General features: G+C 39.5%; 2 protein-coding genes across 5 annotated transcripts; both read right to left on the bottom strand.

The window, feature by feature from the left end:
• Nucleotides 1-122: 122 nt before the first annotated feature.
• Nucleotides 123-7,275, bottom strand: lrif1 (ligand dependent nuclear receptor interacting factor 1). The gene is made up of 3 exons (XM_042409219.1): nt 6,914-7,275; nt 3,113-4,787; nt 123-1,856 (listed from the first exon to the last, which is right to left on the bottom strand). The coding sequence occupies exons 1-3, from the start codon at nt 6,949-6,951 to the stop codon at nt 870-872; spliced, it is 2,700 nt and encodes an 899-aa protein (XP_042265153.1). The 5' UTR covers nt 6,952-7,275; the 3' UTR covers nt 123-869.
• Nucleotides 7,276-9,038: 1,763 nt separating this feature from the next.
• LOC121895702 (renin binding protein) lies at nt 9,039-17,374 on the bottom strand. Of its 4 annotated transcripts, XM_042409122.1 has the most exons (12): nt 17,099-17,374; nt 15,401-15,500; nt 15,156-15,231; nt 14,985-15,060; nt 12,980-13,158; nt 11,321-11,548; nt 10,762-10,843; nt 10,459-10,634; nt 10,224-10,355; nt 9,941-10,028; nt 9,619-9,736; nt 9,460-9,508 (listed from the first exon to the last, which is right to left on the bottom strand). In XM_042409122.1, exons 2-11 carry the CDS (start codon nt 15,493-15,495, stop codon nt 9,663-9,665), a joined length of 1,206 nt encoding a protein of 401 aa, XP_042265056.1. In that variant the 5' UTR covers nt 15,496-15,500; nt 17,099-17,374; the 3' UTR covers nt 9,460-9,508; nt 9,619-9,662. The 4 variants fall into 4 exon arrangements, with proteins under 4 accessions (XP_042265055.1, XP_042265058.1, XP_042265057.1 ...); XM_042409121.1 differs by having other exon boundaries at nt 9,039-9,736; XM_042409124.1 differs by lacking the exon at nt 17,099-17,374 and adding an exon at nt 16,870-17,048 and having other exon boundaries at nt 9,039-9,736.
• Nucleotides 17,375-18,537: the final 1,163 nt, after the last annotated feature.

Here is an 18,537-nt window from a genome sequence, read left to right as displayed (position 1 = left end):
ATATTTTATATTAATGGTCAGTTGAAGGACCCTCAACTATCTAACTTATTTCTGTTTATACATATGTATATATATATTGTATATGTCTATATATATGTATATATGTGTGTGTGTGTGTGTGTGTGTGTATACATACACACACACACACACACACACATATACACATTTTTATTTATTTAATTATTAGGTTTGGGACGTCTGCTGGTAGAAAAGCTCATTCAACAAAATAAAACCTCGACAACCATTAACAATGAAGCCAAGGAGTTGTATGAATGTTGAATGAACTTATCAAGGAATAATGGAATCTGTTTTACAGCTCATAAAATATGTCTTCATAATAATCATTTCAACCAGTAAACCTATTTGCATAAGTGCCCTAATAAAATATAGAATATAAATATTAGTTTTTAATAAGCATGACTTCCTCTGAATATCGTTACATTTTCACTTTCAAAATAAAACATATACGGATGTTAGGCTAAAATATAAAATGCTTGTTGGTGACTCATTTGTATTAATCCACATTTTCTGATGTATTTAGTCACTTCTCTCAGTCTAACTCAAGAGAAGAGATCCTGTCACACATTTATCAATATGCTTGTTAGGTTCAGTCTATTTTATCTCTGGCCTGCCAAGTGAAGTTTAAGCCCTCCAGGCAGTCAATAAACTCACTCAAATCTCATATTTTCTTCACCTTTTGAACTAAAGTAGACACTCTAAGAAGTCTTGACCTCGGGATCAGTATGTATTAATCTAAAATCCAGTATTTGTGTTAGTCCTTGTTAATTCCAACAAAAATAATTAGTAATAGCAGACTATATATGAAAAATGAATCCAACAATATCACAACTGTTAGACCATTAGACTTTTTAGTCTGAAATCATGCTGTTTGTCATCATTTCTAAAGAAGCCTCTTTCTCTTTCAGAAGCTCTTTGAGTCTATTGATTTGTTTGTGTTGTTTTAGTTCATCAGAGTCCATGGACGTCGCAGATAAAATCTCACTGGCTGGAACCTTGTGAGCCTTACATCTCTGTTTGTTCTTGGCCGTGACGCAGTTGATCCTTCTGGGTGATTTCCTGTCTTTTCTCCGAGCCTTAGTCTGCGTTCCTCTTCCTTTTTTACTTGATGGCTCTGTCATCCAGGCCCGCATCTCTGGTTCTTCTAACCTGGCGCTGGACTTCACTGCAGGATCCAGAGCACCAGGGATGCAACATGGACACATTGTGCGTTTCCTCGCCCTACCCATTCTCCTTGTGTTTGTATTCGGATTAACACAAGTTTGAGTCTGTGAATGGGCAGATGAGTCCTGTGACTTGAGGATGTCATGTCCTTCTGTGTTGGGGAGATCATCATCTATTGGTTCCACGTAGTCAATCACTGGCTCAGTTTCAATATCACGCAATATTCCCTTGTCTGAACTTTGACCTGAGGAATACTTACTCTTCAAAGTAATGGGAGCTTTTGTCATTTGCTTGAAAAGAGAACATTTGATCGGTCTGATATCTGTGTGAGGGCCTGGAGTGACAAGGTCTCCTGACAGTTTCTGTTCAGTCAGTAGGTTCACTCTTTTCACACTGATAAGACTGCTGTTGCTTTCAGTTTCTTGTGGATCATAAAAGTCCTGTAAAAAGAGCTCCTTCTCTTTTAATCCATTTGTTTCCTGAACGTCTTCCACTGACTGTTTAGTCACTGACTCGTTCTGTAGAGCCTCTTCAGGTACAGCCCCAGTTGATGCTTCATCAATCCTCTGCAGGCAAATTTTCACAACGGACGTAATTCCAAATATCTGCCTCAGCAGGTGGTCTGCCATGTGAAAGGGTTTTGGTGCCAGTGACAATGTCCCATCTGTAGAGCTCTGCAAGTAAGACAAAATAACACTGTTTAAAGTGGCTAAAATAGATATCTTCTGCACAAAAGGAGGACTGTGGATCTTGTCCCTGATCACTTCCACTGGGGGTACGTTAGGAAGGGATCTCTTAATGGCCAGTATGAACAGGAGGGATGATGACAGCAAGCAAAAACTGTTTCAATATTCAACGGGAACCTGAGTATTATGCCAAGACAGATGTGTAAAATTGTGAACCTATCCATGAAGCAGCTGAAGAGACAGATATTTCAGTTGTTTAGCTTCCCCGTTCGAACTAGTAGGGAGATGTGCTCAACTGCACAAGACGACTTGATAACTGTAGGCAGTCAACGAGCATAAAAACTTATGTGCACCAATACTGGATTCTGCAATCAACAAATCAGACACTGATCAGCGCTTACATTCAAAGACGATGTATCCACCAGTGCCAGCCAATGGCATGGAAACATCAGTCATGAATTAACGAATTAATCAGATTTTTACCTGTTAAGATGACACAATTGAGCATGTAAAGATGTAAACATCCTTCTGTGATGATAACTACATGTTTTTGACCAAATGCCTACGCTTGCTCCATAATAACTGTTCAGTTAGATGCACTATAATAAGTCAAAATCGCATTCTTACATGATTCCCTAATTGAAAACATTTCCATCAAAAGCACTATAAAGTATTCCAAAGTAATAAAGCAATACAGTTACGAAAAAGGTAAGATATTTTGGGCGCCTCTGGTTCTGAAAGCGCGCCATTTTGAGCTGAACTTTTGTCGGACGTCCTGTTTCTATTTACTTCCTGTTGCTTGCGTTGAAAGCATTGACGAGGAACAGCTAATTACATTTACATCTAAATATCGCGATATAAAACGTGTTTTCTGTTTAAAAAGTACAAACGTAGGATAGCAAGTACTCACTTATCTTTTACTTGAGTGGTTACGTCTCCACTCTGATCTTGAGTGCACAGCTGATTGGTACGTGTTTGCTTATTTATTGATTCTGGAACTTTTAATGAGGGAGAAGAAGTAAATGTCATTTTTCAATATAATTCAACTTTACAATATAATTTTTTTGTGGAAAAACCATATTAGACACAACTTATTATTCAAAGTTGAGTATTTTATGTACATCTTAAAACATGTCTGGAGGGGATGGTTAAAGATTATTTTGAGACAGGAATACAGAATGGGGAAAAACACTTCCTAAACCAGCGGCCCATCCCACTTCCCAACTCAATAGTAGTCCCCTCACCTTCATTTTGGAGGTGTCCGCTATTTGAGAGCATATTCCACTGCTGCTCTCAGAAGTGCTGGGATCTGCTGAACTCACTGTTTCTAGATCTACTTCCATGCTCTCCAACTGTTGGGTGGAGTTGCTCTGCTGACTATTTGTGTTTGAGGCCCTATTATTATTATTTGTGTTCATCACTGCTGCACCACAGACATGCGTTACATTTTTGACTTTTCTGACTAACGTGCTCTGTCCAGGTTTTCCTCTGCCATCGCTTGCTAGATGATCCCCGAGAGTACTATTTCCAATCAAGGTTTCACTGACTGAACTAGTTGCACCATCCAGGCTCTTTTGTTCCATCACACTATGCAAGCCCCTTGTGCCTGTCTGGTCAGTTTCCTTCTCAAGTGCTTTTTGTATCAGGTCTTGTGTTGACCCAGACTCAGATTTGGGTGGAATATATGATACAAATATTACATTGTCTTCATCCAGATGAGTCACGGTCGACATACAACCTGATGCTGCTTGTTGAGACAAGTCATCTGGACAATCATCATTGCAAAGGTCAATCACTTCATCTGATTCATCAGGAATAATAATCCTGGAGTCTTGCCTGAGTACATTTTGGGATGGCGGTGTGCTGGTTTTCTTGACTTTGTAACTTTTTGCTGCTGCTGTGGGTGGATCGGCTTCCCTCCTCTTTAATTTAAAAGGTTGGCTACATTTTTTGGCCACAAAAAACACCTTCCCATTGCACATGACCAAGGCGTTTTCATGTCCTTTTTCACTTTTGGCCAGACTTGATGAAGAATCAGGCGTCTCTTTTGTCATGATTTCGCAATGCTTGTTGGCGACTTCTCTCTCTGCAACAGCTCGAAGAATCTGTGAAGTAACGGAAGGAGAAATAAGAGGGTCAAGAGTTGACGCTCTAAAACCGTCTTCTTCCTCGATCACCCACTTCATGGGGCTATTGGGCCTTTGTGAAACCTTTGGAATTAATTTCAAATGTGGTTTGGATCCTCCTGATGAAGGTGAAGTCATATCTGATGTCTTTGAAAGTATCTCGGGTGCTGAATTGCTTGGTGGAGTGGTGCTTTGATTAACAGTTGTCACAGGTGACACATAGACCACACTGGGTAAGCCTGAACTCGAAGAGGAGCTGGTTGATGAAGTAAAAATCTGTTTCTTGATACCTGGGGGGAGTTCGGACACTGGGACTGTTCGGACTTGTGCATTAGAGGGAATCTGAAGGTACTGTCCTCTTGGGAGTGCTGGGGATTTTACAGTGACTGGGAGTCTTACTGACTTCCCACAGTTTGTGGCAAGTGTTGCCATCAAAGGTTTTTCTGCCATGAAGTTTAGAGTCTGTTGTAGTGGATACTTATTCAATGAGTTACCAAGGTCCGAACATTGTTCTGTTACACCTACTTGATTAGGCAAGGCCTTCATGATGGAAACCTGCTCCCTGACAATTTGTTGGGTGGCTGAATAACTCAAAGCTGCAGTTTTTCCCATGTGAACAGGTGCAGAGGCGACCTTTATGGTCATAGCTTTCCGTGGTTTGGGATCTGTTTTGGGTTTGCTTATTTGAGTTTGGACAAACTTCCCGTCGACCATTTGTACTGGAATCAATTTCATGATGTTCTTTCCATCAGCTCCAACCGCAGGCATTGCTTGGTAGAACACACCAGTCCCACTGAGAAAAAAAGACAACAGAGCACAGAAATACTGATTGTCAGTTAGGGACAGTAAAGATTAGAGGGGAAAAGACGTACTTAAATTATGTCTGTTAATATGTCAAATAGCAACTTTCACACACAATACAGGCCAAGATCTTTACAACGCTGGGCAATACAATTCTAGGCAAAGCAGGGAACTTCACCCCTCCCACCCCTTAAAATCTGATTTTCAATGAGCACAGAGAAACTTTCCATTTTCAGCAGATCAATGTGAAAACAGCTTTTTTAGTGTCAAACTCTGCACATATCATTCTATCATACAGTGAAGCTCAAATATCCAAGTTAAGGAACAATGAACAAAACACATTTTTGAGTAGAGGGGGACTTCAAATGTTTTTTTTGGATATTCCTAAATTATCCTGAATTAATTTAGTGTTTAATCAAAACTAGTCAATAGGTGCTTCAGGCTTTCGTCCCTCACTTTTGCCCTGAGCACCCAAACAGTTTAACATCGCCATGATGGTTAATATTACGCTGATCCATGATACTGTAGTTTTATCATGATAGCTTAGAATGACGGTTATTATACTGACATGTGTGTAAAATAACAAGGAAAACATGGAATACATGAAAAACACTGCTGAATAAAGCTAAACAATAAAGATTACTTTTAAGGTTGCACAAGTTGTAACAATCCACAGATTTCTTATTTTCTTACATCCTATTTCCATATGTTGGTATGAGCCCAGCAAAAATGTTGTGACCCTGGCCAAAAATGGTTCCAGTTGGACGAAAACAAACACAGCAACATGAAACGCAAATCATGCTGCTTGCTGAGTTTGAAAAGCAACATGATGACAGAAATGGTGCTGAAATAACTTTGTTGGGTAAGTTTGCTTTTAAAGTTTGCTTTTATGTTCTACATCGCTCATGTTGATGAAGAGTTCAGCTCTGTTTTCCTCACAGAATTCTGACAAAGACTGTCAGCAGCTGTTTGACATCCTGGAGTTAGCATTAGCATTATCCTGCCTTAGCATAGGCTCAGTAGCTTCATGAAAACTGGAGCGAAATCATGGATGTATAATAAGAGCTGGATATGACGCCGCCGCACTGCCTTGCAGCCAATTTTTCCCAGTGGCCACTTACGGTATTGCAGCGAAAAATCCCCCTGTGGCCCAAAAAGGATTTTCCCCATAGACCACCATTGTAAAAGAGATGTCTGTAAAACTGTTGACAGGACACCTCGAACTGCAAATGTAAATTATGACTCTTTCTATTATGAACTTTTGATCCATGGAGGTTTTATGTTTGTAAAACTTTCCTCGAGCCGAGAAAAGCGATTTAAAAATCTGTGACGTCATCACAATGCAAAGTCTATAGGCTGAGCGGGAGCTCGTGGGCGGGGCCAGCGGGGGAAACACTGTGCATATTCAGTGGGCCGCACAACACGGAAGCAAACCCGGAAGCTAGAAACTTTTTTTGGCGTATGCGCCAGATGAGCGTTTCCTTTAGGACTGAATGGGCGCCATTTTTAGTCCGATATCCAGCTCTTATAATACATCCATGAGCGAAATGCATCAGATGGAATTACAAGAGCTTAGAATTCAAACTGATAGATTATCTAGCAGAACATGTGTTGTTTATCCTAATAAAATACTGTTGCATGTCAATATTAAATCAGTATGTTTCTGTAAAATTGATGTATATGTCTTGTATTAACTAAAATATTTAAAGTGTTTGGTTATAGTCTATATCATTTATTATCAGGATTATCTTGACAGTGACATGTTGTTAAGATGTACAACAAATGTCCAGGTCAGACAGGACGTTGGTTAAACCACTTTAGAAAATAAAGCATATTAAGTTGTTGATGCAGGATGTATAAAGCTGCAGAATACACACACTACTTATAAACTTTAACAGAATAGCTGAATAGGCCCGTTGATGATGGTAACAACATATTTCAACAGCCAGGGAGGACGCCCAGCTGATGGCCTGGTAACGTCCCGGAGATCAGCACAACTTTCATGTTGTAACTATTTTTGGACCATAACAGGACGTCTTGATGGGACGTTCAAACAACAGTCATTCAACGTCTGTTTGCTGGGATATGTCAGATGTAATTAACTTCTTATTACTGTACCTATGAGCTGCGTCCGCTTCTTTCCTTGCAGGGTACATGACGCATTACACATGTGTAACCTAGTTTGTAATATTCCAGCTGGTCGTGTGGCGTCGGTGAGACAGGATAATTCCTGGATCGAGCTTTACATGTAAGCCATGGCCATGAAAGGATTGGTGTAGTTAAAGCATGCTTTGTTATTTTCGTCGTTCCTTCCGTCCTCGGAGTAGAAACGGAGGCTGCCTATAGCCTCGCCATAATCACAGACCAAATACACCGCCGTTTTATTCGCACAAATGTCATGTTTAACTCCTTACATCTTCCCACAGTTTCCTTCACCTCTCGGCTTCCGTTTCTGTACAGCATTTGTTACATCAAACTTCCGGTCTGTTACAAGGGATATTTTCAATGCAGCGAAAACGATCCCAGTTTTGTTTTGGTGTAAAGATTGTCAAGCGAAGTTTTCACCACATATTTGTAGGCGAAAAATAGTTATCGTGTGTTTTGACCAATGACTGATGATTGATGATGATTTTTTATTTATTAACGCCAAACAAACGCGTACAGTATTGATGCCAAACTTGCTCTTGAACTCTTCTTTCTCTGCTTACATTTGTTTTTGGATGAAAATGATTCAGTTTCCGTAGATATGATGCAAACGGTTGATATAATTCTCATGTGTTTGTGGAGAAATCATTACGATCAGTTGGTGTAATCATCCTATTAACATTTCAATTTCAGTTTTATTTATATAGCGCCGAATCACAACAGAAGTCATCATAGGGCACTTTTCACATACAACAGGTCTAAACCGAACTCTTTATTTTACAGAGACCCAACATTTCCTCATGAGCAACGAAAACCTCCCCTTTAACGGGAAGAAAGCTCAAGTAGAAGCGGCTCTATGTGGGTGGTTCACTTAAGAGAGAGAGAGAGGAGAGAGAGACACAGAGGAGCACAATAACGCAATAACAACGATGATGATGATGATAATAATAATAATGATAATAACAATAATAACAACAGCAATAATAAATAATAATAATAACGTTTTGAATGGTTTAACTTTCCAGATTTCAGTCTCCAGTATTTATCAGATTAGACATGGAAGACCTGTTCACCTTCATATAGGTTGGTGGACTATGAAAAAGCCAGGGGCAATGAAAAATATGTTGTAATTTATAACCATATTTACTATAGTTTTAAATAAAACCAAACTACATTAGAAAAAAGCATTGTATTGTCACTTACCCCTCCTGGTATCTAGCCATGCAGATAGAAAAAATGTGCTTGCATATGATGTGATGCACTACAGTATAATAACAGTGAGTGAATCAGACATCTTTTCATCTAAATGAAATAACCTTAATGATAAATCAAACATTATTTGCAAATATATTTCACTGTGACACATATGTACAAACATTATTTATTGAGATAGCAGGTGTAGAAATAGGCAAATACTCCAAAATGACCTTTAACTGTTACGCCTATCATTCACAATTATTGAAAGTACATTAGTGTTGAGTTTCTTGTAACTTCAAGAAAAGAAAGTGAATTACCAGAGTCTGCTGATATATGCAGAGATTTAAAGCTGCACCAATCAAATATGTACAATGGCTCAAATAATTATCTGTGATGTAAAAGAAAAGTAACGCTCTACGTAGCTGTGTAGCAGCTTTCAGCTCATTGTCTTGGTTTTATAGCCTACGATTTTACTGTTTTGGTTCAGTTTCATCACCCTCATCAGTGTTGTTTATAGTGTTTATAGCAGCAGCAGGCACTGCTTATTTTTAGTGAAAAAGCTCTGATAAACCCACTGTACACTACCTGTCCGGCACTAAACAGCAGACAGACTAGCTAGTCAACATAAATAAGCAGGTATATTCCTCAGGAGTTGGTCCAGGTGGACATAAACATGCTAATGTTGCTCCAAGTCTGCTGGATGTGTAAATAAGGAACAGTTTGCTAACAAATTAGCCATATCAATTTTACAAAGTGATGATATATGTAAAAACATGTGGGATGTTTAGCTTCTTATGGCGTTTTGCCCAAAATTGGCCAAAAAAACCAGAACCCTCCCCCCCGAAAAACCTGATGCAATTTAATTTTTTTCTCATAAGTAATAATGACTCATCACTCATTCACTGACTCGTACTGTATTACATGGTACATTGGTGATCACTGCCTTCAAAACGTACTTCAATCATGTGTCATATCAGAAACTTCAACATCATTAACTGTCCAATTACAAATGAATTCAATGAAATCATCTGCATACATCACATTACACATTAAATCATCATTTAATATTTCACTGTAAAATCCATTTACTGACCAGAAAGCCCACAAGCACTAAAATACTGCAGCTTTAATGTTTTTCTGCCATACATCATGGTTCACCAGTATGTTGAAAGAGCAATCAGTATACTTGGAAAAAACAAACATCTTGCGGAGTTGCTAGCTGTATAAGCTGGAATGAAAAGAATGTAAAGATAGATGCTCTTTAAAAGGTCTTTAGATGTTCAGTGTACATGTAGAAGGCACTTTTTTCAGGGTGGCGGGGGGAGGTGGGGAGGGGGGGGGGGGGGGGCACACTGCCACACAGCAACTGGACTATTGTGATGAGATGAAACAAGTTACTTTGCAGCAAAGCATATTTGAAGATGAGTGTCATTTTGATTTATAACCTGATTAAAGCAGTTTGATTTGGCAAACAGACTCACAAATCAGATTCAATCCTATTATCACAACAGTCATGTCTGAACGCTCAGTCCTTGTTTGCCAGCAGATCATCCAGGATACGCTCACACATATACAGGCAGCGAGGCACATGGAAGAACCCTGAATAAGAGAGGAGAAACAGAATTATTTTAGCATGAGCAAAGCAGGCCACTACACCAGGCCCAAGATCCTCAGGGACCCTGAAGGCTCCGGTTTTGGTAATACTGTACGCACCACTGAAGCACAATATAAACTGAACTGACTGTGACCCAAAGTTAAAATCTTCACAGAGCTCAAACCTGACAGTCTCAGCTGTGTTCTTACCTTTAAAGGGGCCTCCTTTAAAATCCAGCGCCACTCTTCCTTCTTGTGTCAAATAGCCAAACCACTCACCGTTCTTTGCGTCAGAAAACTGCACAGAATCAGTATATTAGGCTGACAGTGCATTAAAATATAGGTATAGGTAGGTATAATTTTGAACTTTGGACAGAGCTCAGAATGAAAGCAAGTAAGCATACCTGTATATCCCAAAATGTTGAACTATACCTTTAAATAAGTCATCAAAAATGTTCTACTGTGCCTTGTTGGCGCTGCAGCATATACTCACATGGCTCAAGGTGTATTCATAAACCTGAGAGAATCTCTCCAGCAGCTCTGGCTTCTTGGTTTGGCTGTAGGCCATCAGGAAGGCAATGAGAGCCTCACAATGAGGCCACCACAGCTTCATACTCCACTCCAACTGGTCAGATACACAACAAGTATCACACAAAACTTAATAGATCAACCAAACAATACCAAACAGCATCTACTGCCTGTCATATGTAGAGATGATTTTTTTTTACCTGTGTGGGACAGTGACCATCCACATCCAGGAAGTAGAAGAGGCCACCGTGCTCTGTATCCCAGCCATACTGATAGGGCAGCTCCACAAACTTGTTTATGGCTGTTCTCTGGAGCTGCTCGTCACCTTGCTCTGCACTGTACTGAAGCAGGAACCAGCCTGCTTCCAGGGCATGGCCTGAGTCAGCACGGGTCGTCATGAGGGGAAGACAAAAGAAAAATGGAAAATGTTGTGGTAAGCGAGAATGAGAGGAAAAGTTGGACCTGTGCTTCTCCATGCACTGATATCACAGTGGAGTGTTTACCTGGGTTCTGTAGTCGGCCCTGGCAACCCGGCAGCTCTGCTCCCTCCAGTGACACATTCTCTAAGATAGCTGTGCCGTCTCTCTGTGCCAAGAAAAATACAAATGAAGTATTATATTTGACATATTAGGAAGCTTGCACTCATATGACTGACTGACTGTAATTTGACAGTCATTAACTGAGAGGGCCAAAGTCAAACAGGAACTCCTGTATTTTAGTTGATGACTAAACCCCCTTTCAGACAGGATTAACATCACAGGGGGAGGTGGGGAATGAAATATTCTCTGTGCTGTAACTGAACTCATGGTTCTTGATGACATTTAATCATGGGGAAATGAAAGGATGTGGTCTGTAATAGACATGTACATTCAGCAGGACAAAGCCAAAAGCCTCCTGAGGGGGGCACCAGAGAGTTGAAGATGAGGCAAAGATACTGTGTGAGGTGAGGAGTCAAAAATCGACTCACAAACTAACTGACGTAATTGAAGCATACGAACAGAAATGACCCTACTTGTAATTATATAGCTCTGGAAGGTCATTTCAACTCCACAGTGTCCACACCTGGATATGTTGTAGAATCTGCTGAACACACCAGCTGCCCAGCTCTCTGTACTTCTGAACCACTTCCTGCCCTCGGCCTTCAGTAAGTTGTTGCACCAGACACAGCAGCATCATGGGAACTGCCATGCTATTGGTGGGAATGTCTCCAGGAAGTTGGGGCCGGCCCAAGCCTGACGAGTCCACCCGGACCCAGTAGATCAGCTGCTCCATCATCTGTTCAGCCTCCAGCTAGTAAGAGAGTGGAACAGAGCCCAGCCTATCAGCGTGATCATGTTGTGGAGGGAGGTGAAGTGAAGCATGTTGGGGCAAGAAGTATTTACTCAAAAATGAAACCTCCTGCAGCCAGACTCCAACTGAAACACTGGTGAGCTGCTTCATATTAGCTTCACTTTAAAATTACTACGAAACTTTTAAATCATTGTTGCTCAGGAGGAGTTTTGTGGATTTTGGAAGTTTCAATAGTAGAGGAACTGAAACAAGCCTGCTGTGACAGAAATAAAGAGGGGAAGCTTAAACATGAAGAGGAGTGAATATTACAGCCTACAGTCAGTGATGTTACACTGTCAGCTGCAACACAACATGACACCGGACAGAGAGCTGCGGAGGGACGTTTCCTAGCAACTACTGTAATGTATAATTAACTGTGCCAAAACATGCAAAAAAATCATTAAGTGTAAAAACCCTCTGTGTAAACTGGCACCCACGATGATGATGATGATTATATGTTTAACAGGATTTTAATTTTACATTCATTTTGTTTTAGTTGATTTTGGTATCGTATCTGAAGAAAGGCAGAGACATGTCATGTCTGTTCATGACATGTACGACAGCTCTGGACTGCTTGTTCATACCTAAATGTTCTTAAATCATGAAGCCCATTGATCCTATTTCAGAAACATCCTGCACAAAAGATCTGTTCAGAGGGGGAAGTTAATGATTAACCGCAGCTCTAAAATAATGCAGTATGCATATCATAAAGTCCCCACAATATAAAAACATCTAACAAAATGAACAAGAATGAAACTTGCCCACAAACAGAACAGAACATGGAGTCTTATATGGCAATTTTAGGGGCGTGGATTATGCTAATGATGAGATCTCACAAATGCGCACCTACTCATGAACAGGTGCCGTTCATCAGACTGAAATGAGCAATTTATTACAAGTTCAGGCAGTTAAGAGAATTTGTTGAAGCCGACTCGTATCAGTGAACCTTTCAGAAAAAAATAAGTGAGGTTTAGGATAAAAATATGAAAATGCTCTTGCCCATTATGTAAACAAACATGTCTATGGAGCAGGATGTATTTATTAAGTATCATTGCAGTTATTTCTTGTGCACAAGTGGATATTTCGGCCTGATGGTGCAGCTAGATAATATTAGGAGCCTTCCTCTGGGGACCATGAATTTCATGGAGATCTGACTATTAGTTTTCCATCATCATGGACCAAGAATTGGTGAAAGAGGAAAAGTTGGCTTGACTGTGGTGCGAGAGGAAAGGTCACCAACATTGATACCATATTTCATAGCAATCTGGATGGAAGTTGTCAGAATTATTATCCTATATAGTTTTTGACAAACATTGTCCAAAACAAGCAGGGCATAATTGCATAATGGCATGTTCTATAATACACAATGTCGTTTTAACAGTTTCTTCATACCTGCATGTCCTTGTCACCAGTGACCCTGCTCAGTTCATCCATGGCCATGATGTAGAAACACTCACTGAATATGGTCCTCTGAATTTTGACTGGTTTACCATCTCTTGTTAAGCAGAAGGCGCACTTCCACTGGCCACCGCTGCTGGAAACACGAGCAAACTTTCTCAGGAATGCTCCTCCTGAAACATAAACACAAGAGTGTATTAGCTGATGACTAGACACATGAGTATGTGAGCTCTTCTCAGACATGAATACACAACATCGCAGCCTTCATCTGTCTGTTGAAGTAGCGGTCATTCAGATATATGTGTAACATGTCAATGCTGGGTATGGCTTTATTCAGAAAGAGCCACACTGCTGGCGTATGTTTGCTGCTGGAGAACAATGATCAGTTGGAAAAGTAATGATATGAGGGGAGAATAGTCTTTCCTGTTGTTTCACAGACTGTCCCAGTGATGAATTTAAAAAACAACAAAAGACATCTCCAACTGCAAACTTTGCCCAGAAATACACCAACAGTTGCACTAAATATATTGTTGTTGTCACATGAAAGATATTTAACTCCAGATCATAGTACAGTTCATGTTTTGATTGATTGACTTCATTTTAAAAGAATGCTTCTCTATGTGCAAATCATACTGTTGTTAACCTCGTACTGTAAAACTCCATTCAAGCATAAATAAATGGTGGCCAAGCTAAAAGCACTGCTGTTTTCTTTTCCTGGAAAAGTGAGATTTTGCAGATGAAGTTTCCACCAACAGTGATGACATGTTGTGTACTTTATTGTACCTCGAAGGTAATTAGAGGAAAGTGCAGAGCAAACACTGTCATGACTGCCATTAATCTTTTACAAAAGAACACTACGTTCAACCATCTGCTGCCTGTGGACATGTGATACTTCAGCCGCATGAACTCATTTGTGTCTCTAACTCTAACTGTATTTTGCTGAATTTTAAAAGCACATTATTTTCAATTACAAATGTTTCCACAGGATACATTCTGATGACTGATAGGAGGGGATTTTGTGAATATATTAAAAAGGACAGGTTCTCAGTTTTTCAAGTGTGTCTTCAAACAACAGTCAGGAGCCCAAATGAACAACGGAAGTGATGGGGGACAAAATCCACAGTCCTCCCTCTGTGGAAAAATGTATTTAAAAAAGTTTATCTGAAGCTAATATGAAGCTTCAGCGTCCAAATGAATCAAATCAAGTAGATATCTTTCAATGTTACAGTCTTTTTAGTGCCAAAGTCCCTCTTTTTGTTACTATACTTCCACCTGCAGCTCAACAGGGAAACACTGTCTGATGAAACACAAAGAGGGAAATAGACGCTAAAAAGACTGTAAATGTGTCAGATATCCACTTGATATGACTAACTCAGACTGATGAAGACTCATATAAGCTTCACAGAGACTTTTAAATGACTGTGTGGACACACTGTGGATTTTGGCTCCCTCCATCACTTCCATTGAAAGCACATTTGAAGGATCTTTTAATATGAACAGGAGGATTACAGCGAGGAAAACCGCTCTCACTGGTCATATATGTTCATTTATGACCATTGTTTTAAGACAGACATGAAAAATTGTGACCCTATCCTTTAAGTATGATAACTATGATCTGAAAAGCAAAGGGTTCATCCTGTGAGGAGCATGAATGTGTTAAATAAATTGAATGTCAATCTGCCATTTCTTTAGATTTTCTTTAGATCTTTATGACCAAACAACATTGCTTTAGGGATGCCAGTGCTGTTTTGGCTTGCTGTGACGTTTGGTATACACAATCATGGTTCCAAGATGAGGTTCCCTAATCATTTTTGTATCCCCTATTATAAATTTTAATCTGTCCAATACTTTGGTTTATGACCAGATACCTGCAGAACCGCAGGGACAAGTTGGAATATCTTGCTCTTGGTGAAAGTGACACAAACAAACAGTTAGGGTGGTGGACTTCCTCGAACTCAATAGGTTAAACCTGCAGAATGATGCTGTTATTCACACATACCAGCTTTTGCTGCTTCAAGAATTTCAGGCTTGCGGAAGCGATCCATGGTTCGGTACAGGCGGCAGTACATCCACACCTGTGAAAGTATTAAAAAAATATTAAAAAACAGAATGGAGTGGATTACTCCTGTCCTGCATCACACACACACACACACACACTACAGAGACTTACCTGTCTACCCTGCAACCAGACGTATTTCAGCTCATCATAAACCTTCCCATCCTTCCCAATACAAGTGAAGAAGCCTCTGAAACAGGAAGCAGAGATTCACATTCATCACAAGGATACAGACTGCATGCACACAGTTAAGAGTAACGTGCACCACTGATGGACATGTAAGTTGACGTTATTACTTCACGTCGCCATGAGTAGACAATATTACTTCCATTCCAAGAGAATGCAAGTAACTACAGTACCCATGTACGGTGTCATGGGAGTATTTCAGCCAGAAGTCCACGACATTGTCCAGCTCTGTGTGGATCCGCTCTCGACACTCCTCCAACTTCAACATTGTTCCTTTCAAAAAAAAAAAAAAACAAACAACAACAACTGGAAATCAGTTTGTGGAAAAAGACACTACCTTGTTTATTTTTGCCTTATTTACAAGAATATTTGCAGAATCTTTGAATCATGTCTTCTGTTAAATTTGACATATTTACAACAAAAGAGCTCTTAAAAGAATACATGGAAACAATGGGACTCACTGTCATCCTCCGCTTTATATTTTGGTAAAACAATAAAGGAATAAGTGTCACACACAAATTCTACTCAGTTTTCGCTCAGGTTTAGTTGGTGTTCAGTATTATATGGGAGCCAATAGTGTACCTGTATTATAGAGTTGTGAAAGTGTGCACTCAGATTTGGGGATGTGTACAAGAAGCTCTAAGAATCTGGAAATATATATTCATAAAACCATAAAACCAAACGTAAATGGGCTTTTAATAATGAATGAAAGGTGATTGATAAAAATCGAGTTTGGGTTCTTTCCTTTTGCAGCATTAATAAGCAATAATTAGAAACTAGAGAAAACAGGTGTGCAGGCTGTATACTGGACTCACAATCAGGCTCTAAACGGTTGTGCCAACGACATGTTTCCAGACAAATGAGCCTTTTCTGGCTTCTACTTCTCAAACTATTATTTGCATTTCACCAGCAGTGAAGTTTTTCTACATGTTTACCATCTGCGCAACAAGTGACAGCTCTCCTCACTGCTGCACCGCTCCAACAGAGCTTCCCTTAAAATAGAGGTACGCTAATTACCGATAGCAAGCACGCGCCTGTCAATTTAGAATGATTGTGATTCACTAATAAACGGCACAATGGTGAGAACAAAATTGGCTTGGTGCGCACGTGTCATGAATCCGATGATAATTTTGCGTGCGCACTTGTCTTGTGAGCAAAGTAAGAATATTTCTACACACATAGTAGAGAATGAGACGCATCGACCTGAGTGAATTTATTAAAATACAGTTTAAAATATAGTTATTCTCTAATAACATGTGTCAGCTCATATATTTTGGGATCAACAAACTAGCTAACTGTATATAAAGTAGTGTAAACAGTAACATGCTGCTCTAACACTGATGCTTCACTATTAATAATCTAATGATGTCATATATAATAATATATCAGTCAGAGGGACCAAACCACTACTTTTACTGCAATACTTTAACTACATCAAGCTCATAATAATTTACTGTAGGACTTTTACTTGTAACGGAGTATTTTTACATTGCTGTTTTGGTACTTTTACTTCAGTAAAGCATCTGAACACTTCTTCCAGCACTGCTAGCTGCATGACTCCTACCAGCAGTGGTGAAAATATGCTGACTTCTGTTCTCTACTGCAAAACTTTAATGTTGAAGGGTAAACGCTCAAACCGGACCTTATCTCTGCTACCTTGGCGCATCTCTTTCCATCAAAAATCAATAGTCCAGTTATCAACCTGACCGTGGTTTAGGATTTAGGGTTGAATCCGTCTGTTCTTGCTGTTTATTCTCGTTAAAAAGCGATGACAATGCTGTTCTTCTGTGTACTGCACGGTGTAACGGAGCAGTACTGTGTATAATTATCTAGTGTTCAGCAGCAGTGTGAATAGAGAATCATATTCTTACCCTGGAGTCCAGCAGAAAGTTTGCAGACAGTGTGGAAGCGTCTTCCTGCGCTGTGACAGCAGCAGACGGACCGAGAGGTCGGAACACGGTGTGTCTGCTGTCCACAGACTGCGATGCGCTCATGAGGAATAAACTGAAGATTATATTATTGATGTCAGTGAGATCCTGCATTTACAATAGAGTTCAGGAAGTGGAAAAGAGTCATGTGATGCAGTGAACCGGGAGAAGTTGCGCAATAGTGTTTGATAGGTCACATGAACTGCACTATCACGTCTTTTCCTTCCCTTTGTGTTGTGTTCTTTTTTTGTTCCTGACGTACAATGTGCTATTTATTGTTGAATAAAGTTTTGTATAAAAAACTTAAAGCCTAGTGTTTGAAATGAGAGAGCAAACGCTTTTTTTCTCTTTCAAAAAATGATGAAAAAACCAGCAAGCATACAGAAAACTAATGGCCAGTTCTAATATGGATGAAGAATAAAACATTACAAAAATTAAATTTAAAAGAAGAGAAAATAAATAGAAAGTCATGTTATGGCTACATTGGTCATTCAATATACAAACAAAATGACTTTTAGCCCCCCGTCCTCCCACCTCCAGTAAGTTTGTGTTTATGGTCATTTTTAAAATAACCTAATCCTAACACATAACAAGCCCACATAGGCACAATATCTCACTGAAAATATTAAAGGCATTAAAACTTGCTTTTGACACAGGGCCCCTTCATAAGACAGAGCTTGCAGTTCAGGTAATAATGCATGAGCCAAGCATTTTTGCTGAAATGACATAAAACAGAAACACTTTGGTAATTCAGCCTCAGATAAATGTTACCTCTCATTCTCCAGGGCACAGATGCTGAGATGGGTGCCCACTATCCAGAGACCACATATGACTCAATTTTAGCAGTTTCTAACCGTGTATTTAACCTGTCTTCAATAAACTGAGTAATATTGTAACTCAAATTAAACCGTTTGCTCTTGATTAGACAGTCCAGAAAGAACACTTATTACACAAAGTGTTGAATGCAGGCTTAACAGAGAGGTTTGTCACAACTCTATTTCTCTTTGAACAGTCACACGCTATGATCTTTCTTTAACAAACATTTCCAGCCAGAACCAGCAGTGGACCGACTGAATTTATGATGTATTTAAGATATTCTATTAAATTACTATACTATATATTAAAATACAATGCCATTTAAAAAATCTGTGAAATAGAAAATAAATCAACCAATCATAAATTCAGTAAAGTGAAGAAAACATGTTATCACTGACTATATTTTGTGAATATGCTGTTCATAAATGTTATTTTGTGAAAGATGGACAGAGATGTGGAGAGTTCCTGCTGGCCAGTAACCAGCAGATGGCAGCACTGCTGCATCCAAACCTCCTGTACAGTCTGACATGAATTCATTTGGCTAAGACAGTGTAGAATAACGGAAA

The sequence above is a fragment of the Thunnus maccoyii genome, chromosome 4 (assembly GCF_910596095.1).
Source record: "Thunnus maccoyii chromosome 4, fThuMac1.1, whole genome shotgun sequence".
Lineage (NCBI taxonomy): Eukaryota > Metazoa > Chordata > Actinopteri > Scombriformes > Scombridae > Thunnus > Thunnus maccoyii.
The sequence above is the reverse complement of the archived record's forward strand: the minus strand, read 5'-3'. Positions and strand labels throughout refer to the sequence as shown.